General features: G+C 50.4%; 1 protein-coding gene across 1 annotated transcript in view; it reads left to right on the top strand.

Annotated features, from left to right (window-relative positions):
- Positions 1-500: 500 nt before the first annotated feature.
- The window catches only part of CCDC114 (coiled-coil domain containing 114), a 24,390-nt gene continuing 5,580 nt past the window's right edge, over positions 501-19,310 (top strand). The window contains exons 1-9 of the mRNA XM_034638986.1: positions 501-833; positions 1,183-1,275; positions 2,489-2,588; positions 2,738-2,927; positions 12,385-12,507; positions 12,858-12,971; positions 15,641-15,708; positions 18,150-18,442; positions 19,194-19,276. Of these exons, the coding sequence (XP_034494877.1) occupies positions 1,206-1,275; positions 2,489-2,588; positions 2,738-2,927; positions 12,385-12,507; positions 12,858-12,971; positions 15,641-15,708; positions 18,150-18,442; positions 19,194-19,276 (1,041 nt within the window). The 5' untranslated portion in view covers positions 501-833; positions 1,183-1,205. The remainder of the gene's footprint in view (positions 834-1,182; positions 1,276-2,488; positions 2,589-2,737; positions 2,928-12,384; positions 12,508-12,857; positions 12,972-15,640; positions 15,709-18,149; positions 18,443-19,193; positions 19,277-19,310) is intronic.

The following is a 19,310-nucleotide window of genomic DNA, read 5'->3' on the forward strand; positions in this document are numbered from 1 at the left end:
TTTAAGCTCCTGCCTCTCCCTCCCGAAAACACACAGCCCGCCCCTCATAGCCCCTCGCTCCCCGTTAGCCCCTTCCAGACCTCCTTCCACCGCCCTCCCGCCAGGCCCCTCAGGTGTCCTTCTAACCACGCCCCTCGCAGGTCCGCGAAGCTCCGGCGTTTGCAGGTACCCGTGCCCCTCCCCTCCGCAGCACCGCATAGCCCCACCCCTCGTAAGGCCTGAAGCCCCGCCCTTTACGGACACCGGGGCCTGATCCCTCGCTAGTCCCCGCAGCCCCTCCTTCCACAGGTACCCGTGCTCCTCCCACCCGTGCCCCGCCCTTTACAGGTCTCCTGGCCCTCTCAAGCGATGAAGCCCGCCCTTCGTGGCCCTGCCAGCCCCGTCCCTCAAGACCACCCCGCCCCTCGAAAGGCCCACAGCANCCCCGCAAGCTCTCCCAGCCCCGCCCCTCGTAGGGCTCCCCGCCCCCCATCCGTCTGTACCCAGTCCCCGAGGTCTCCTCAGGTCTTCTGGCTGCCTCGGTCCCTCCTCTCTAGCCTCCCCTCCCACGGCACCTCCTCCCCAGCCTCGCCTCCCACGGCTCCTCCTCTCCAGCGGTCCCTCTTCCCCAGCCTCACCGCCCACGGCTCCTCCTCCCCAGCAGTCCCCTCTCCCCAGCCTCCCCTCTCTCTCCCTAGGCCCCTCCTCTCCAGCCTCCCCGCCCACGGCGCCTCCTCGAGGCTGCGGTCCCACCCCAGCCGCTGTCCTTAGGTCTCATTGGCCCTTTATCTCCCCAGTAACCAGGCCACAACAGTGAGCTTGGAGGATCAAGGACAGGTCAGGCACTCCAGCAGGTAGGGACCGGGCCTCGCCCCCACAGCCGGCTAAGGTTTTCCCCTCCTCCGTGTCGCCTTCCACAAACACCCATGCCTCAGAAATACTGAGAGCTAGGGGGCCTGTCCCCCGCGCCCGAGTCAGAGCTGAAACACAAGACAGAAAATACGAGAGGTAGGAGGTCGGGAGGCGTGTGGAGAGAGGCCTGAGAGGTGTCCCCCTCCAACCCACTGGAGGAACTGAGACTCAAAGAGAGGCCAGAGCTGGTTCTGGGGTTACCTTCCAATTCCTAGTCCCTTGAGGTTTGTCCCCACCTTCCTTTTGGCCCTCTTGCTTGCTGTCTAAAGGGGTCCTGTGTCACCCCTACAGGTGCCTCTCCAGCTTTGGCCAAGATGCCTTTGGGACACTCTGCAGGGAGCACCCGCTCGGAGGATGGAAGCGAGGCCTTCCTGGAAGGAATGGGTAATTCATACAGTCTTGCCTTTTTTCACTCATTCTTTTCCTCAGTTCCCCAAGTTCCAGGTACTGTGTTGCAGGACACTGAGGACAGGGAGACCTTCCAGGGGAGCCTTCTAGGGAGGCACACACCATGCGTGGGAATGGAGGTGGAGCAGGCCAGAGGGATAGGCCAAGCCTGGGGAGTGGGGCAGTCCGGGAAGACTTCCTGTAGGAGGAGAAGTTTTGAGTGGGGCTTAGAACTCCTCCCAGGAATTCCCAATGGGAGCAGGCAGGGAAGAGGGTTTCAGCAGAGAGAACAGCATGTGGCTAGAACAGGGTTTCTCAGCCTCCACACTGTTGGCACTTGGGGTCAGATCATTCTTGGTCATGGGGGCTGTCCTGGGCATTGTAGGTTACTTAGCACCCCTGACCTCTAGCCATTACATGCCACGAGCACCTTCCCCTGCTCCGTCCCCACATCATGACGAGGAAAAATGTCTCTAGACATTGCCAACTGTCTGTGTGGGGCAGAATCGCTGGTTGAGAGCCACTGGGTGGTGGGAGGTGGGGAGCTGGTGGACCAGACTCGAGAGGTGGGTAAGGTCAGATTACATGGGGCCTTGAACACCAGGCTGAGGAGCTGGGACATTGTCCTGGGGGCCCTGGAGCTCCAAGGGAGGCCTGTGAACAAGGGAGGGGCAGGGTCAGCACCGCTGGGGCTGTGAAGGGAGGCCAGGAGGTTGGGGAGGAGGCTGGGGTGATGGTCCAGGCAGGACAGGAGGAAGCCTGAGCCTAGGGGATGGGCTGAGAGTGAAGAGGCAGGAGGGTGGGACCCAGGACTGCTGGGTGATGGGGGCTGAAGGGGAGGGAGGGAGCTGCTTGTTGTCCCCAGTTCTTGGCACCTATCCTCAGCTTTCCCAAGTTCCAGATCCTATGTGGCAGGTCCCTGAGGACCAGGCGGCCTGCCAGGAGTGCCCTCTAGCGGGAAAGGGGATGTGTGCCCAAACCTCGGGCAGGAATGGGTTTATGGGAAAAATCCCGAGGTCAGCTTGGGATACAGGAGTCAGAAGGGGTATAGGAGCTGAAATACAGTGCCAGAGGGCTGGTGGGGACTGGGTCTGCACTTCAGCTGCAGTCTGTGGGACCCTGAGGGAGCCAGAATTCCTAGGTGCTGGAGACGAAGGGGCCGGGGCTTCCTGGATTCCTCCTGAGTCCCCTTGGCTGGTCCTGCCCTCAGTGGATTGGGAGCTGAGCAGACTACAGCGGCAGTGCAAAGTGATGGAGGGGGAGAGGCGGGCTTACAGCAAGGAAGTCCACCAGCGAATCAACAAGCAACTGTGAGCCCAGTGCCTGGTCCCCGAGCTGGGGAGGGGGCTCTTCCTGGGGGTTGGGGGTCCGAGAGGGGAGGGCCGGCCCCGTTTCTGGCCTTTAGTGATTCTGAGCTCTGCCCCTTGCTGGCTTGCTCTCCCCGTCCCCGCCTGGGCAGTGAGGAGATCCAGCGCCTGGAGGGGGTGCGGGATAAACTCCAGGTGCAGATCAGCGTCGCCCAGAGCCAGGTCAAGCGGCTGCGGGACAGCAAGAGGCTGGAGAACATGGGCCAGCTGCTCAAGTGCCGGGTCCAGGTGCAGGCCGAGGTCAAGGAGCTGCAGGAGCAGACCAGAGCCCTGGACAAGCAGGTGGGTTCTGGGACCAGACTCTGCGGACCCCACTTAGGGGCAGGTATCCAAACTGCTTTGAGCCTTAGCTTCCTCGTCTGAAAAATGGGCTTATGGAAAACCTCTACCTAGGCCAGTTCTGTTCAGGTTCTAGTGGTAATACGGGGGTTTCTTGCTTAGCATGGCCCCACACATCCCCGAAGGGGGCTGGTATAGTTAAAGGAGAAAGGTTCACCTCCTCAAGTCAGCCAAACCTGCCTTAGAATCCTGGCCCTGCCGCATCAGAGCTGTGTGACCGAGGGCAAGTCTTTACCTCTCTGGGCCCTAGTTTCTTCATCGGCAAAAAGAGGATGTTGGTCATGCCACGGAGCCTACATAGGTTTCTAGTCCCACCTGCCTCAAGATCTTGACCTTGGCAGCAATATGACTTTTGTAGGTCAGTGTTCTTTCAGGTCTTGAGGGCCATGACCTCCCGAGGCAGTTCATACACACGTGGATATAAATGCACAGATATATCTGAAAGGAAAGTTTTGCTAGGTAATTCTTAATTCTAGGTGGAATTCATTCTGTGATTTTCTATTCTAGTCTTCGTTAAAAAAGGTTGCTTGCCTAGACCAAAGGGTTTCTTGCCCACTCTTGGATCACAAACAGGACTCTGAAGGTTATTTATCTCAGTGGTCTGTATCACTTTCCTATTTTTTCTGTAACAAATTGCCACAAACTTGGTAGCTTAAAATATAATACAAACTAGGGGCGCCTGGGTGGCTCAGTTGGTTAAGCATCTGACTCTGGATTTAGGCTCGGGTCGTGATCTCATGGTCTTGAGATCGAGGAGATCGAGCCATGGGTCAGGCTCTGTGTTCAGCAGAGTCTGCTTGAGATTCTTTCCCTCTCCCTCCCCCTCTGCCCCTCCCCCACGCTCATCGGTCCATGCGCGCGCTCTCTCTCTCAAATAAATAAATAAAATCTTACCAAAAAAAATGAATTATCTTACAGTGGCGGAGGACAGAAGTCCAAAATGGGTTTCACTGGGCAAAAGTCGGGGTGTCAGCAGGGCTGGATTCCTTCCAAAGGCTTCAGAGGAGAATCCATTTTCTGACTCCTCCGGCTTCTAGAAGTTGCCTGCGTTGCTTGGTTCATGGCTCCTTTCCTTGTCTGCGAGGCCAGCAGTGGGCAGCCGAGTCTCGTGTGTATCACTCCCACCTCTCTCTGATTCAGACTCTTCTACCCCCTTCTTTCACTCGTAAGGACCTTTGTGATTACACTGGGCCCACCCAGATAATTCAGGATACTCTCCCCATCTCAAAATCCTTCACTTTATCACATTTGCGAGGTCCTTTTTGCCATTCGGGTCATATATTCACAAGTTTCAGGGATTAGGATGTGGCTGTTTGGCCCGGGGGGGGGGCGGGGCATTATTCTGTCTACCACAGAGGTTGTTTTTTTTTTTAAAGATTTATTATTATTATTATTATTATTATTNGGAGAAGGAGAGAGAAACTTAAGCAGATTCCGTGCTGAGCAGAGAGCCTGACACGGGGCTCGAACCCCCGGCCCGGAGATCACAACCTGAGCTGACACCAAGAGTTGGTTAACAGACTGCACCACCCAGGCGCCCCTCCCACACAGTCTTCTTACATTTGACTTTCAATCGGTTTGTTTGTTCAGCTCTCAGTAGCCCCCTGAGCCGCATTTTGGAAGCTGAATTCTGATTCACACACGCCAAACTTTTGGCTGTTTCATGGTAGTGCAATGGCTTCGTGGGTGTTGACTGCCTGAATTGGTTTTCCTCAGTCTTCCATGGAAACTCATCAGAGTCAGACCCAGCAGGATGATTTTATTATCTTGACTCCATGGATTCCTTTGTCCTAACAGCCTGGATTCTGGAGAACCGTAGATCTGGTGGGGGATAAGCTCTCTAGAGTAGAGCTCTGGGCAGTTCCCTGAGAGGTCAAGATACGATGCAGTTATCTGGTGACATTCATTCATCAAACAAATATTTATCGGAGTGCCCACTAAGTGCCAGGCCCTGTTCTGGGTGTTGAGGACACAGCCGTGAGCCAGAAAAGGGCCCTGCTGTAATGTAGTTTACATTCTACTGGAGAGAAGATAATAAGCCAAATCCAATTGAAGGAAGAATTTATTCAGAATAAATCATCTCGAATCCACCACAGAGAGACAAAAAGATAGAAACGTGGGCGGGTGGTTGAGAGACATTGCAGATACAGTGAAGTTAAATAAAATCTAATACGAGTTTCGGAAGATGGAGCGAGCGCCTGACTGGCTCAGTCAGTGGAGCATGCGACTCAATCTCAGGTTGTGGGTTCGAGCCCCACGTTGGGTGTAGAGATTGCTTAAAAAAATCAAATCTTTCTTTTTTTAATTAAAAAAAAAAGTTTCAGAAGAACAGAAAGAGAATGGGACACAGGTAGCGTGTAATAAGATAATATCTGAGAATTTTCCAGAACCAATGGAAGAACAAATCCAAACAAACAAAATCACAGATTCAAGGATGCTTTAGGATGAATAAAAAAATCCACTTGTATAGAACATAGGGAAATTTCAGAATATAAAAGTAGCCAGAAAATAAGATATGACTTCCAAAGGAGCCACAAATAAACTGACAGCTGACTTTTTTAAAAGAATTACTGGAAGTCAGGAGACGGATTATAACTTCACTGTTCTAAGAGGGAAAGCTGTCAACTTAGACTCTTACACCCAGGGGCTCCTGGGTGGCTCAGTCGCTTAAGCATCTGCCTTCAGCTCAGGTCATGATCTCAGGGTCCTGGGATCGAGGCATGTGTCGGGCTCCCTGCTCAGCGTGGAGTCTGCTTCTCTCTCCCTCTGCTGCTGCCCCTGCTTGTGCTTTCTCTCGCTCTCAAATAAATAAATAAAATCTTAAAAAAAAATCTTACACCCAATGAAAATATCATCCATGAATGAGAGAGAATAGACATTTTCTGGCAAAAGAAAAAGGTAGACTTGACATAGTTTTTCACAAACTATATGTGTTAATGGACCAACTTTTAAAATTTCCAATCTGCTATTGACTGCTACTTTTATAAGGCTTGTGCCTTATGTGACTTGACACATGCATTCAGCAGCACCCCAAAGCATCGTTTCTGATGCCTGCTTAAGTGCTCACACTCATTTTCTGAGCCTACTCCATCAGAAACTGATGACAGACAGTCCTTGGACTTGTACCTGTTTATAGCACTGGTCTATGTAGAAATAAAAAAGTATTTGATAACGTTGAGCATCCATTCATGCTAAAATCTCTTAGGAAGCCAGGAATAAAAGGAACTTTCCTGAATTTGGTAAAGGGCAACTATATAGAGCATCTACAGAAAATGTCGTATTTGATAACAAAACATGAAAAAGATTATCTTTGAGATCAGTAACAGTATAAGGATGTCAGCTAGCATCACTTCTGTTTAACATTGTACCGGAGCTCCTATCTGGTGCAGTATGGCCAGGAGAAGGAAAAAGACAATGTAAACGTTGGAGAGGAAGAAAGGAAATTGTCATTGTTTATAGATGATGTATTTGTGTACATGGAAGATCCAGAAGAATCCAACACCATCTTATTGTAATTAGTAAGGTATTTCAACAATGTGGCTGGATACAGAATTAATATGCAAAGTAACAATATTGCCCTGTATTAGCAATAACTATCCTAAAAGAAGAAAATACACATTTGTAATAGCCAAAAAGAAGTACCTACGAAGAAATCTAACAAAAGTGTGCAAGACTTCTATGGAGTAAATTGTCATATTTTATTGAGGGATAGTAAAGAAGAGCTTAATAAATGTGGTGGTCTATCCATGGATTGGAAGAGTTAGTGTCATAAGATGTCAGATCTCCAAATTGATTTATAGATCCAATGTAATCCCAACCAAAGTACTGAAAGGTTTTTTTTAATGGTTGGAATTGACAAGCAGATTCTGAGGTTTATATGGAAGTGCAATGGACAAGATGACTTAGACTGACTTAAAAGAAGAACGATGTGAAAGGATTTGCTTTATCATTTATCAAGATTTATTATAAAATTCTTGTAATTGATGCAGGACTAATCAAATGGACCAATGGGACAGAAGAGAGAGCCCTGAAAGAGACCAATGTACCATGTGGACACTTGACATATGCCTTCAAGAAATGGAAAAAGAGGACTGTAATAATGGTGCTGTGAAAATTGGATATTCATACTGCGAGATGAAACCAGACCCTTACCTCACCTTGTACCCCCAAAACTAATTCCAGATGGATCAGGGATCTAAATGTGTGGAGGTGGGGAAGGATTTCTTACATAAGTTATAGAAATCTTTACTTCTAAAGGAAAAGACTGTTGCTTCCCATGACTTTAAGGTTAATAACTTCTGTTAAAAGAAACATAAAGAGTGTGCAAAGTCATGGAATGGAAAGTTATTTGCAACACATGTAGCTGACAAAGGACTAGTATCAAGAACATATAAGGAACTCCTACAAATTATTAAAGAGTCAGCCCAATTGTATTTATTTGCTTATTTTTTAAAAAGATTTTATTAAAATAAATAAAAGATTTTATTTATTTGAGAGAGAGAGAGAGAACGAGTAGGGGGAGGGGCAGAGGGAGAAGCAGATTCCCTGTGGAGCAGGGAGCCCGATGCGGGACTCTACCCCAGGCCCCTGGGATCATGACGTGAGCTGAAGGCAGATGCTTAACTGACTGAGCCACCCAGGTACATGAGTCAGCCCAATTTTTAAAAAGTAGTCAAGAGATTTGAGCTGACACATCTCACAAAATAAGAAATTTAGATGTCCAATAAATGTCGGAATTACTCATCACTCATTAGTAATCAGAGAGGGGCAAATGAAAATCACATTGAGATTCCATTAAACACTCACCAAATTTTCAAAAATTAGTGTCCCAAAATACCAAGCACTGGGGAGAGAAGGAGCCAGTGGGAACTCCTAACGACCTCTTGTTGAGGGGTCTAAATCATCATATGTATTCTGAAAAGCTGTTTTTCCCCATTATCAATTACATTTACAGATAGACATACCCTGTGATTCGGGGTCACCTCCACTTGGCATGGTCACCAAAAGCAGTCTTGGGTTCCATCTGACATTCACGCTCACGGGGTGCAATAGGGCTACATAACTTGGTACCAGGTTCACTTTGTAGGATGATGGAGGGCAGGAAATAGCATCTTGGCATGACAGCGTCAAACACACCTACCTTGAGCATCCCGGGACTGCTGCTCAGCACCACCAGCTGGGAGATACACCGTGAGTGGGTGGGTATTGCCCACTCGGGCATAGGGAGGCTTCCTAGGGTCTAAGTCGAAGCCCCACCGGGAGCATACTCAATTATAAGAAATACCCCACAGGGGCGCCTGGGTGGCTCAGTCAGTTGAGCATCTGGCTATTGATCTCAGGTCTCGATCTCAGGTCTTGATCTCAGGGTCATGAGTTCAAGCCCCTTGTTGGGCGTGGAGCCTACTTAAAAAAAGAATACCCCACGGAGAAACCAGGTTTCTGTTCCATCCTGGTCATGTAGGGCTATGAGATCTATAAGCCCACTCATCGTCCTTCCAGTCCAATGTAGTTCACCAATCAGGGGTCATTTTTATTATAAACACCGTTGCCTGGGAACGGAGCTGGCATTCCATATTTACCTTAACCCAGTATGTTTCCATGGAAACGGTGTTGGAAGAAAGTAAGCCCAAGTCACCTTCTCATAGAAAACAGGTTTAGATCTATTGTTAACTCTTCCTCCCCACCCAGCAAGTCCACTTCTGAGCACAGGCTCTGGAACCAGGACTCATGTAAAGTTATGTTGAAAGAAGCATTATTCACATTAGCCCACTCCAAACCGGAAGTAACCCAAATGTCCATTAGTATTTGAATGAAAACATAGGTTATGGTGTGTTTGTATCATGAAATAGTATGCAGTGATGAAAAATGAATGCATCACAACTACACACAGCCACAAGGGTGAATCTCACACCCATTTGAAGGAAGCAAGACATAAAACATAATTTTATTTTATTTACATAAAATGTTATGATTTTATTTACATGATTTTATTTACATAAAATTCAAAATCAAGCCAAACTAAACTTTTGTTTAGGGGTACATACATGAGTGATAAAACTATAAAGAAAAGGAAAAAAATGAATTTTGCTTGAGGAAGAGTGGTAAACGGAATAATGTCCCCCCCCCCGCCCCCACCCCAAGATGTCCACACTGTGATCTCGGAACCCGTGAGTATATTACTTTACGTGGCAAAAGAGACTCTGCAGATGTGATTAAGGATTTTGAGATGGGGAGGTGACCCTGGATTGTCTGGGTGGACCCAATATCATCACAAGGGTCCTTATACGGTGAGGTGGGAGTGTCGGAATCAGAGATGATGATGTGATGACAGAGAAGAAGTGAAGAGAAGCAGAGGCTGGAGTGGCCACGAGCTACGGAATGCATAAATCAAGGAATCCAGCTTCTAGAAATTGGAATTCATTCCATCGGAGCTTCCAGAAGGAATGCAGTGGGAGTGCCGCCTCCCCCCCCCCCCCCCCAANCTTCCTGGGGATCACATGCAGCATGTCAGCCTCCAGCCGCCAGAGCTTTGCATGGTCCGTGAGCATCTGGGCTTCATCTCGGTTTATTTGGTGCATCTGTTAGCAAGGCGTGTCCTAAGGTATCAGGAAAGCCAAGGAGCCTATTTTGGGGCTGGGGAACGCTATACATTTTCCCCATATAAATTAATGGTAATTCCTTTCTTCACTGTATACCAGGTTGGCTTGTGAAGGGTCTCATAGGAATGCTCTACTTTCAGATAATGGGGAAACCAGTACTATTGCCTTGGCTGTAGTGAACATATCCTAAGGTGACCCCATGTACTACCTGCCATTTCAGTGGGGGCAGAACCCGTGACTTGCTTCTGGCCAAGAAAATACAGCCCACGTGAGGGGATGCCCCTCCCTTCATTAGATGTGCTCTTAGACTGGCTCTTAGTAGACTGAAGAGAGGTGCTCTCTGGCTGGCCTTGAAGGTACAAGCTGCCATGTCACGGAGAAGACCACCTGGCAGGGGACCACGCGATGAGTCCCAGATGAGATCGCAGCCCTGCAGCTCTGGGAGACCCTGTGCAGAGATCCAGCCGAGCTGTGCTGGACTCCTCACCCATGGAAACTTCGAGATCATAGATGGGTGTTGTTTTAAGCCACCAGGTTTGGGGTAATTTGTTTTGCAGAGAGAGAAAAACGAATACAGTGGCTAATTCCAAGCTACCAACAATCTGACTCATATAATTCCTGAAAATGGAACAATCAGCTAGCTTTCAAGAGCTGTCCTCAGGGTCCAGTCTTGTTTTGCTAACAAATCTACTTTAAATAAACCAGTGTTTTCATCCTAACAACCTAGAGACCATTGGGGGGGGGGATACATAAATAGAAAAAAAAAAAGAAAGAAAGAGAAAGAAAGAAAGAAAGAAAGAAAGAAAGAAAGAAAGAAAGAAAGAAAGAAAGAAACTGTATTTCATTCTCCAAAACCACAATTACTTAACCTGTGGGACGTTTATGCCTTTGGGTCTTGGAGTCAGATTGGACTCACTACTCTTACTCCATGCTGATTTCTGGGCAGTACTTGGCTTTTCTTCCTTCCTTCCTTCCTTCCTTCCTTCCTTCCTTCCTTCCTTCCTTCCTTCCTTCCTTCCTTCCTCTCTTTTCTTTTTTCTTTCTTTCTCTTTCTTTCTTTCTTTCTTTCTTAATTTGAAAATTTTACTGGGATAATTGTAGCTTCACATGCAATTGGAAGAAGTAATACAGAGAGATTCCTTGTACACGTTGGCAGTTTCTCCCATTGGTAACATTTTTGGGTATTTGGGCTTTTATCACAGCAAAGGCTAGAAACACAGTGTCACCAAGATATGACTCATGGGAAGGAACATAGCGCCGCCTTGTGTTGAACCTGTGAACTGCTTTGAGCTTGTAGCCCCCGCCCTGTCTCCCTCGACTTAAAATATCCCCATGGTGCTCCCTTTGAATTTGCTGTGATGCCCTGGGATGCCTGGGCGCATGTATTAGTTTTCTAGGGGATGCTGTAACTAGGTACCACAAACTCTGGGTGGCTGAAATGACAGGACTTTATTGTCCCACAGTTTTGGGGGCTGGGAGTCGAAGATGGAAGTGTTGGCAAGGTGGCGTTCTCCCTGTGTGCATGTCTGTGTCTGAATCTCCCTTTTGCATAAGGACACTGGTCATATTGGATCAGGGCCCATGCTAATGACCTCATCTTAACTTGATTATCTCTGTAAAGACCCTGTCTCCAAATAAGGTCACATTCTGAGGTACCGGGAATTAGGACTTTTAAACATATGAATTTGCAGGGATGGAGAGGTGGTGGTGTTGGTGGTCATGGGTGGGTGGGGTCGACAGGACACAATCCAACCCATAACAGCACACAAATTGAGAAGCACAGTTTTTTTTTTCCTTAAGTTGGCTCCACATCCAGCGTAGAGCCCAACATAGGGCTTGAACTCACGACCCTGAGATCAAGACTTGAGCTGAGATCACTTAACCAACTGAGCCACCCAGGCACCTGGGAAACAGAGTCTTAAGCAATTCATGTATTCATTTGATCTGCATGTCCTATTAAGAACCTATTCTGTGTTAGGCACAGAAAAAAGACAAAGATCTTTCCTCGTGGAGCTTCCAGCTTAATTGGAGAGACGGCATGCCCCCAATAAGTAAAGATGAACACAGAAATGAGGACGGGTTGGAAGTGGTTTCACGCATAACCAGACCCAGGGAGTCTAATGGCGTCTGAGCTCATTCTCACCATCTCTCAGTCTCTCTTTTTTTTTTTTTTAAATATTTTATTTATTTATTTGACAGAGGGAGAGACAGCCAGTGAGAGAGGGAACACAAACAGGGGGGTGGGAGAGGGAGAAGCAGGCTCCCAGTGGAGGAGCCTGACCTGGGGCTCGATCCCAGAACGTGGGGATCATGCCCTGAGTCGAAGGCAGACGCGTAATGACTGAGCAACCCAGGTGCCCCCATCTATCAGTCTCTTGTCTCCACTTTGTCTACTGGCCTCATCCTCCCAGGACCCTCTGCGTGCTGGGGACTATGACCGACTATGACCGACTATGACTGCAGGAGTCCCATCCAGCTCATGCATTTCCCCCAAAATACCGGGAAGGGATTCAGGCTGGCTCAGCTTGGGTCAGTCAACCCATCCATCTCTAGGACAAGTACCGTGATTGTCAGGACCTGGGTCATGTGGCTGGTAGGGTGGCTTGTGTTTGGAAGCCAGAAGCACATGGAAGGTTGGGTATCATTAGCAGAAGAGGCAGAAGAAAGAGGGCATCATTAGAACAGATGGCTGGGGCCACAAGGATGGCAGATGGCAGCTACACTCAGCCACTCGCCCTCTCTTGGTGCCTCAGTCTCTACCACATTCAGCCAACAAACAGGTATCCTCCTCTTTCCTCCAGATCCAGGAGTGGGAGACCCGGATCTTTACCCATAATAAGGATGTCAGGTCCCCGGGACTCATCCTGGATCAGAAAGTCAAGATCCGGCGAAGGATCAAGATCCTAGAAGACCAGTTGGACAGGGTGAGAGTTAGCCTCTTGGCTCTTCCCAGACCTGATCTCTGGGCATTGGGGGGAAAACTGAGCATGGGGTCAAGTTCCAGAAACGATGGACCAGATTCCTGGAGGGATGCAGGCCTGAAATACTGGGCTCCTCGAGAAGGATCAGGAGACATGATCCTGGATGGATGGAGGGTTCCCAAGGAAAGGAGACTGATGCCTGGGTCCTTAGGGCGGTGGCAATGCTCTCAGGGTCCCCAGATTGGGAACGGGCTTCACCTCTGACAAGTGTCCACTCCTTGGCTAAGTGTGGAAGAGGGAGGCAGGCCAGGCCTCAGATGGACTTTTGTACATCCCCCCCACCCTCCTTCCAGGTCACGTGTCGCTTTGACAACCAGCTGGTGCGCAACGCGGCCCTGCGGGAGGAGCTGGATCTCCTGCGCATTGAGAGGAACCGCTATCTGAATGTGGACCGCAAGCTGCAGAAGGTCAGTGGCCCTAAAACCCAGGACCCCTTGGCCCAGCTGGGGTAGAGGAGAGGATGCAAGAGTTACCCCTTCAACTCCATCACTGTGGCCTCAAGTATGGAATCTGCCAGAGTCATAGGTTTACTTGGGTCCAGAGGGAATGGAGACCTCGAGAATGTTCCAGAATGCCTCTAACAAAGAAAGCAGCCTCGTTTAGACTTGCAGAAGCCAGAGATGTCATTTTGAATATCATCAGCCAGGGCAATCAATGAGCAAGCAAGACCGCTTACATTCTGTGGGTATCTCCATAACCTTTGATGTCACTTGAGGACCTTTCCTTTCTCCTCCACCTTCCCTTCCCTGAAAAAATAGTATAGAGAGTCTAGCTTTCACCAAGATTGATAATTTGTCATATTTACACACACACACACTCTCTCTCTAATTACTATTTTTACTGAAAATAATTTATTATTACAGTTGCTGAACTATTTGAGAGTACACTGCAGACATTATGCCCCTAAGAACGTCAGTGTGTATGTCCTGAGAATGAGACCATTTTCTTACAGAAACACAGGGCAGTTATCCAAGTCAGGAATGTCAATGTTATTACAATTCAAAATAGTCCTTGTTTAGGGGCGCCTGGATGGCACAGCGGTTAAGCGTCTGCCTTTGGCTCAGGGCGTGATCCTGGCGTTATGGGATCGAGCCCCACAAGGCTCTTCTGCAATGAGCCTGCTTCTTCCTCTCCCACTCCCCCTGCTTGTGTTCCCTCTCTCGCTGGCTTTCTCTATCTCTGTCGAATAAATAAATAAAATCTTTAAAAAAAATAGTCCTTGTTTAAAGTTCTCCGATGGTCCCAATGACGTCCTTTATAGCTAATTTGATTTTCCTGCTCCAGGCTCCAAGCCAGGGTTCCACACTGCATTTAGTTGTCCACGGCTCTGTTCTGGAACCATCCCTCAGCCCTGCTTTGTCGTCATGACGTTGACATTTTGGAAGCCAGCTGTGTTGTACAAAAGCCCCTCAACATGCATGTGTCTGATCTTTCTTGACGATGAGTTTCGTGTTGCGCATTTTGGGCGGAATATCACAGATGGTGTGATGTTGTGATGTTGTGATGTCGTGATGTTGTGATGTGTCCTGGGTGTGCGTATGTAGGAGGCACATGATGGCAGTTGGTCCCTTAACTGGTGATGTTGACGTTGACCCCTTGGTCAGCCTCGTTTCTCCAGTGGAGTTTTCCCTTTGTGAGGAGTAAGTGGAGATTCTCGGAGACCAGGTAAATATCTTGTTCCCCGACACATGTCTACTCGGTTGTTTGGGCATCCATGAATGATTCTTGCCTGGATGTTCATTCTATCATAATGGCTGCCAAATGGTGATTTTTTTTTCTACCTCTATCGTTCCTCCTACATTTGTCAGAGAGCATTTTACTTAAGGAAGAGCTTCTCCTCCTCCCCTGTGTATTTGTGTGTTATCAGTGAGCATTTGTGGATTTTTACTTTACTCCATGGCGGTCATTGTTCATGATGACATTCAGCTTGTCCCAGGTAAGGGAGACAAGTTAGTGGGAGCTAGTGGGAGCCCTTCAGGCTGGCTTCTGTGTGCTTTTGATGTGCCCCTGGTTGTTGCTTATTTTTTTTTAAGGTTATTGAATTGAGTGGCGCCTGGGTGGCTCAGTAGTTAAGCATTTGCCTTCGGCTCAGGGCGTGGTCCCAGGGTCCCAGGATCGAGCCCCGCATTGGGCTCCCTGCTCCACTGGGAGCCTGCTCCTTCCTCTCCCACTCCCCCTGCTTGTGTTCCCTCTCTCGCTGGCTGTCTCTATCTCTGTCAAATAAATAAATAAAATCCTTTTTAAAAAGATTATTTATTTACAAGAGAGAGAGCATGAATGCTCACACAAGTTGGGGGGAGGGGCAGAGGGAGAGAGAGAGAGAAGCAGGCTCCCCACTGAGCAGGGAACCAGACGCTGGGCTCAATGCCAGAACCCAGAGATCATGACCTGAGCCGAAGGCAGATGCTTAACCGAGCCACACAGGCGCACCTGAATATGTGAACCTCGAAGAGGGGTTCCCAAACCAAAAGTACTCCAAAAGGTCTTCCAGGGAAACCCCATTTCCTCTTCATCTCTTCCACTTCGTTCCTTGTGTATGTGTTCATATACATATGTAGACGAATGACTGTGTGTGGACACACTTTATATGTGCATATATGGATACCGGGTGTATATTTATATATACACATATACATACACACACATTATATATGTGTGTAAATATATATATAATTTCCTCCCTTCTTTGTCCTGAAAGAACCCTTTTTAGCCATAATACTGCAAAGACATTCCAAAGACATTTCTTTGGAACTAGGAAACAGGTTCGTGTGGTCACCATTATGAAAGTCATGCAAATTTCTGAGCCCGATCACAAAGTTGGGTTGGTGCTCGTAGGAATGTTCTGGGATAAGGATTCCTCCGGGATAAGCCCTCTGAGCCGCATTCCCACTCATCAGTTTCCTTTCCCTGTACTCGGTACCTCTTTCAGATCCCTCTCCCCGGCGGCCACTAATGAGGACGTTCCCCCCATCTGGATGGTGCAGGAGTCCCCGTTCTCGTGGGAGAGCCGCGGGGCCTAAGGAAAGCCCTGCAGTAAGGAGGCTGTAGGAAGGACATTGGTTTTGTTCTCTCGCAGGAAGTTGAGCTTCTGCGAAACACAGTCAGCTCCCTGATGGTCTCCTCAGCAGCCGCCTACACCGTCAGGTAGGGCCCCACCCAGGCCTCCCGGGACACGCAGAGCTCACGCGGTAGGCACCTTGCCCTAAGGCTTGGGCGGGAGGGGTCAGAACTCCAGAAATAGACTGTCATAACCTATTATTTGTTTTAGGAGGTGCCCCTCTCCCTCCTCCACTGACTTCCCAATTCCTCCGGCAAGGTCCCACTTGTGGCATGTGTGGATTACCCTCTTTGGCCCCATCACACATAGCACACGGGGTGCGGAGAGAATGAATCAGGGTGGTGCACGCGGCCCCGTGGGTGCAGGGGCCAGGGGCTGGGGAAGCATCGGGGCCTGAGAGTAATTAGATTGTTACTTATCAGTATTGGCTGAAAGGGACGGAGATCCTCTCAGGCCACCTTCAGATGGAGTTGTGTGTGTGGAGTCCGAAGCCCAGGCTCTTGTGCTATTGGCCCATCTCTGTCGCAGGGGCTGCCGGGAGCTCCCTGCTCTCTCTCCCTCCAGCTCAGCTCCTGTCTGAGCTTCCGCCCTGTTCTCTTACTTCCAGTGGCTTCCTACATCCCAGTCCTAGTCGTCCTACTCACTATCTTCTTTCTACCTCCTGACTTCTGCTTACTCATGGCGCATGATTCCTCAGGATATCGCGAGAGCCCAAATCTACCAGGCAGTTGCTGTGACTTTTTCTTTTCTTTTCTCTTCTCTTCTCTTCTCTTCTCTTCTCTTCTCTTCTCTTCTCTTCTCTTCCTTTCCTTTCCTTTCCTTTCTTTTCCTCCCCTCCCCTCCCCTCCATTCTCCTCTCCTCTCCTCTCCTTTCCTTTCCCTTCTTTTCCTCTTTCTTTCCTTGCTAAGATGCATGTAACAAAATTCACCATGTTGAAATGTACAGTTCAGTGGCATTCAGGACACTCACTTCTATCTGGGTCCAAAGCGCTCTCATCACCCCAAAAGGAAGCTGGTACCCAATACGCAGTCACTCTATCTTCCCCAGTTCCCTGGAAACCACTGCTCTCCTTCCTGCGTCTACCGACTTCTGTGTTCCACGCATCTCATGGCAGCGGAACCATATAGCATGTGACTTGGAGCCTGGCTTGTTTCGCTGAATATAACGCTTTCAGGGTTCACCCACGGTGTAGCCCGGATCAGTACTTCCTTCCTTCTTGTGGCTGACTGTGCAGTTTCCTGCCTTTGGTCCGCCACGACCCCTTCAGAGCCCCGATTGCCTCCGTGGCTTTTGCTCACACATGGCTTTGGCTTCTTTGGAACTTGACCTTCAGAATATGGCCTTCTATGGCTTCTCTCCGTGCGTCCTCCTAGCTGCAGCTCCCTGCTCTTCGACATTCTTAGCCCTTCACAATTTGGTTTCTGGAGAGAGAACCCAAGAGGCCCAGCTCCTCTCTTCTGCCAAGTGCCACATGTGGTGGCCTGTGTGCACAGCGGGAGTCTCCACGGACGTTCCTCCAGCTGATGGCGGCGGGTGGTGCAGCTGGGAACAGGGACAGGGTGGTCTCAGCCAGAAGGCCCCGGGCAGATAGCCTGTGGACACTCCCGGTCAGACCAGCCAGCGTCTCCAGCGCCTCCTTGTTGGTGACCCGGGGCAGGTCGCGTCCCCTCTCTGAGCCTGTTTCCTCCACTGTGACATGACCGTAATAATGGCAGGGCCCGCCTCTCAGGAAGTGGGGGCCCCTCTTCCCTGCCTCTCGGTTGGCATGGAGCCCAAGGCACAGAAAGAACTGTGAGTCCTAATCCCTGAAGGGCAGTCACCAGCACCTGGATGTGGCACTGGGGCTGGGCTGGTGGGTGCCAGGGGAGGCTTCCCCCGCCAGGAGGACTGATATGCATAGGTCTGAAAGGAATTTGAACAGAACAAGACGCTGGTGCTCTGGGTGGAGGTCCAGGAGCGAAGGTGGGAACTAGAATGGTCCATGGTCAGGGACCTGAGGACACTGGCCTGCTATTCTCCCAACATAATGACCCTCTGACCTTTGACTCTGTGACCTGGGAAATAGGTTTGGGACCCTCAGAATTTACAGTGGGCTGCGCTGTGTTCAAAAGCTTAAAAGCCACATTCTCAGATGGGCAGGCTGGAAGGGGCTCAATGACGGAGGCTTCTAGAGCGTCTCTGATACCCCAACAGGGTGTGCACGTCAGTGGGTGATGTCATCCGCCTGGCCAACATGAGGCCCCGAAAGGTCAAGCCTCTTATATTTCCAACCGCATGACCCCCAAACTCCAGCACAATCATTACCTTATCACCTGGGCCTACCCCTTCCGGGCCGGAGTATAATCTCTGAGTGTGTCCTCCTCTCCATCCTGCCTCCCGTTCCATGGCTCCCACGGTCACCCTGTGCGTGCACGCAGCAATGCCCCATCAGTCCCTTCCATGGCCCAGCAAACACACACACACACACACACACACACACACACACACACACACCCCGCCCCCCGCGTAACCTAACCTGACCTCTAGGAACCTAGGAACTTTGCTGCTTTTCGTGACCTCGGGGAAACTGCAACCTGATTCTGCCCCAGCCCTGCGGGGCGCGCGCGGCCTTGGCTCAGGCCGCCCAGGCCCCTCTGCGCCCCTGGCCGCCGCGGACGCCGACCTCAGCGCCCCTCCTCCCCCAGCCCGGGAGGTGGCCGAGGGCCTCCGGAGGACCTCCCAGGAGAAGCTGGTGATGCGCTGCGAGGACGCCATGAACAAACTGTCCCAGCTGACTGGGGAGCGCGACCCGGACCTGCTGGTGGAGAAGTACCTGGAGAGTGAGTACGGGCCGCGCCGGCGGGGGGAGGGAGGAGGCCCAGGTGCGGGCCCCCCCGCAATACCCCCCCATAAGGCGCAGGCTGAGCTCCGTCACGGTCAGCGAGGGCCTCCTCTTGGGCCCTGGGGACTCGGGCACCCGCGCTGCAGACTCGGGCGTCTGGCGCCCTCCTCGCCCCTCTCCCGGCCGCCCTGCCTCTGCCTCTCTTGCGCCGTCCCCAGTCTCTCTCCCTGCCCGTCTAGAGCCTTCTGAGCCCTTCCTCCTGTGTGTGTCTCCCTCTTGCCTGCATCTCTCAGTCCCCTCCGTGCGTCTTCATGTCCGTTTGTTTCTGGCTGTGTCTGTCTCCCCGCCCCTATCTCCCCCCTCCTCCCCATTCCGGGCCTCCCGGTCTCTCTCCAGATCTTCCCTCAACCTCTGTGTTTCTCCCTCCGGGTGCTTGTTGCTGTCCTCTCCCGGGTGTCTCTTTCCCTACCTCCGCTGTTTTCTCGCCCTCTCTTCTCTCTTCTTCTGTGTGTCTGTGTCTCGAAGTATTTCTGGGTCTCTCTTCACTTCGTCCCCGTCTCTTTCTCTTACTCTGACTTGCTCCGATTTCCTCTCTGTCCCCCTGGCTTTCTGTGCCTCTGCCTCTCCGTCTCCGTCTCTCTTTGACTCTGCGCGCTTGTGTCTGTTGTCTGTCTCGATATCTCTCTTTCCGTGTCCTGTGTGTCCCTCTGTCGCCGGCTCTCTGACCCCCCTCTCCCGCCTCTCTCCAGTGGAGGAGCGCAACTTCGCGGAGTTCACCTTCATCAACGAGCAGAACTCGGAGCTGGAACATCTGCAGGAGGAGATCAAGGACGTGAGTGAGGCCCCCCCTCCCCTCCCCCTCCGCT

Source organism: Ailuropoda melanoleuca, chromosome 12, assembly GCF_002007445.2.
Source record: "Ailuropoda melanoleuca isolate Jingjing chromosome 12, ASM200744v2, whole genome shotgun sequence".
NCBI classification, from domain to species: Eukaryota; Metazoa; Chordata; class Mammalia; order Carnivora; family Ursidae; genus Ailuropoda; species Ailuropoda melanoleuca.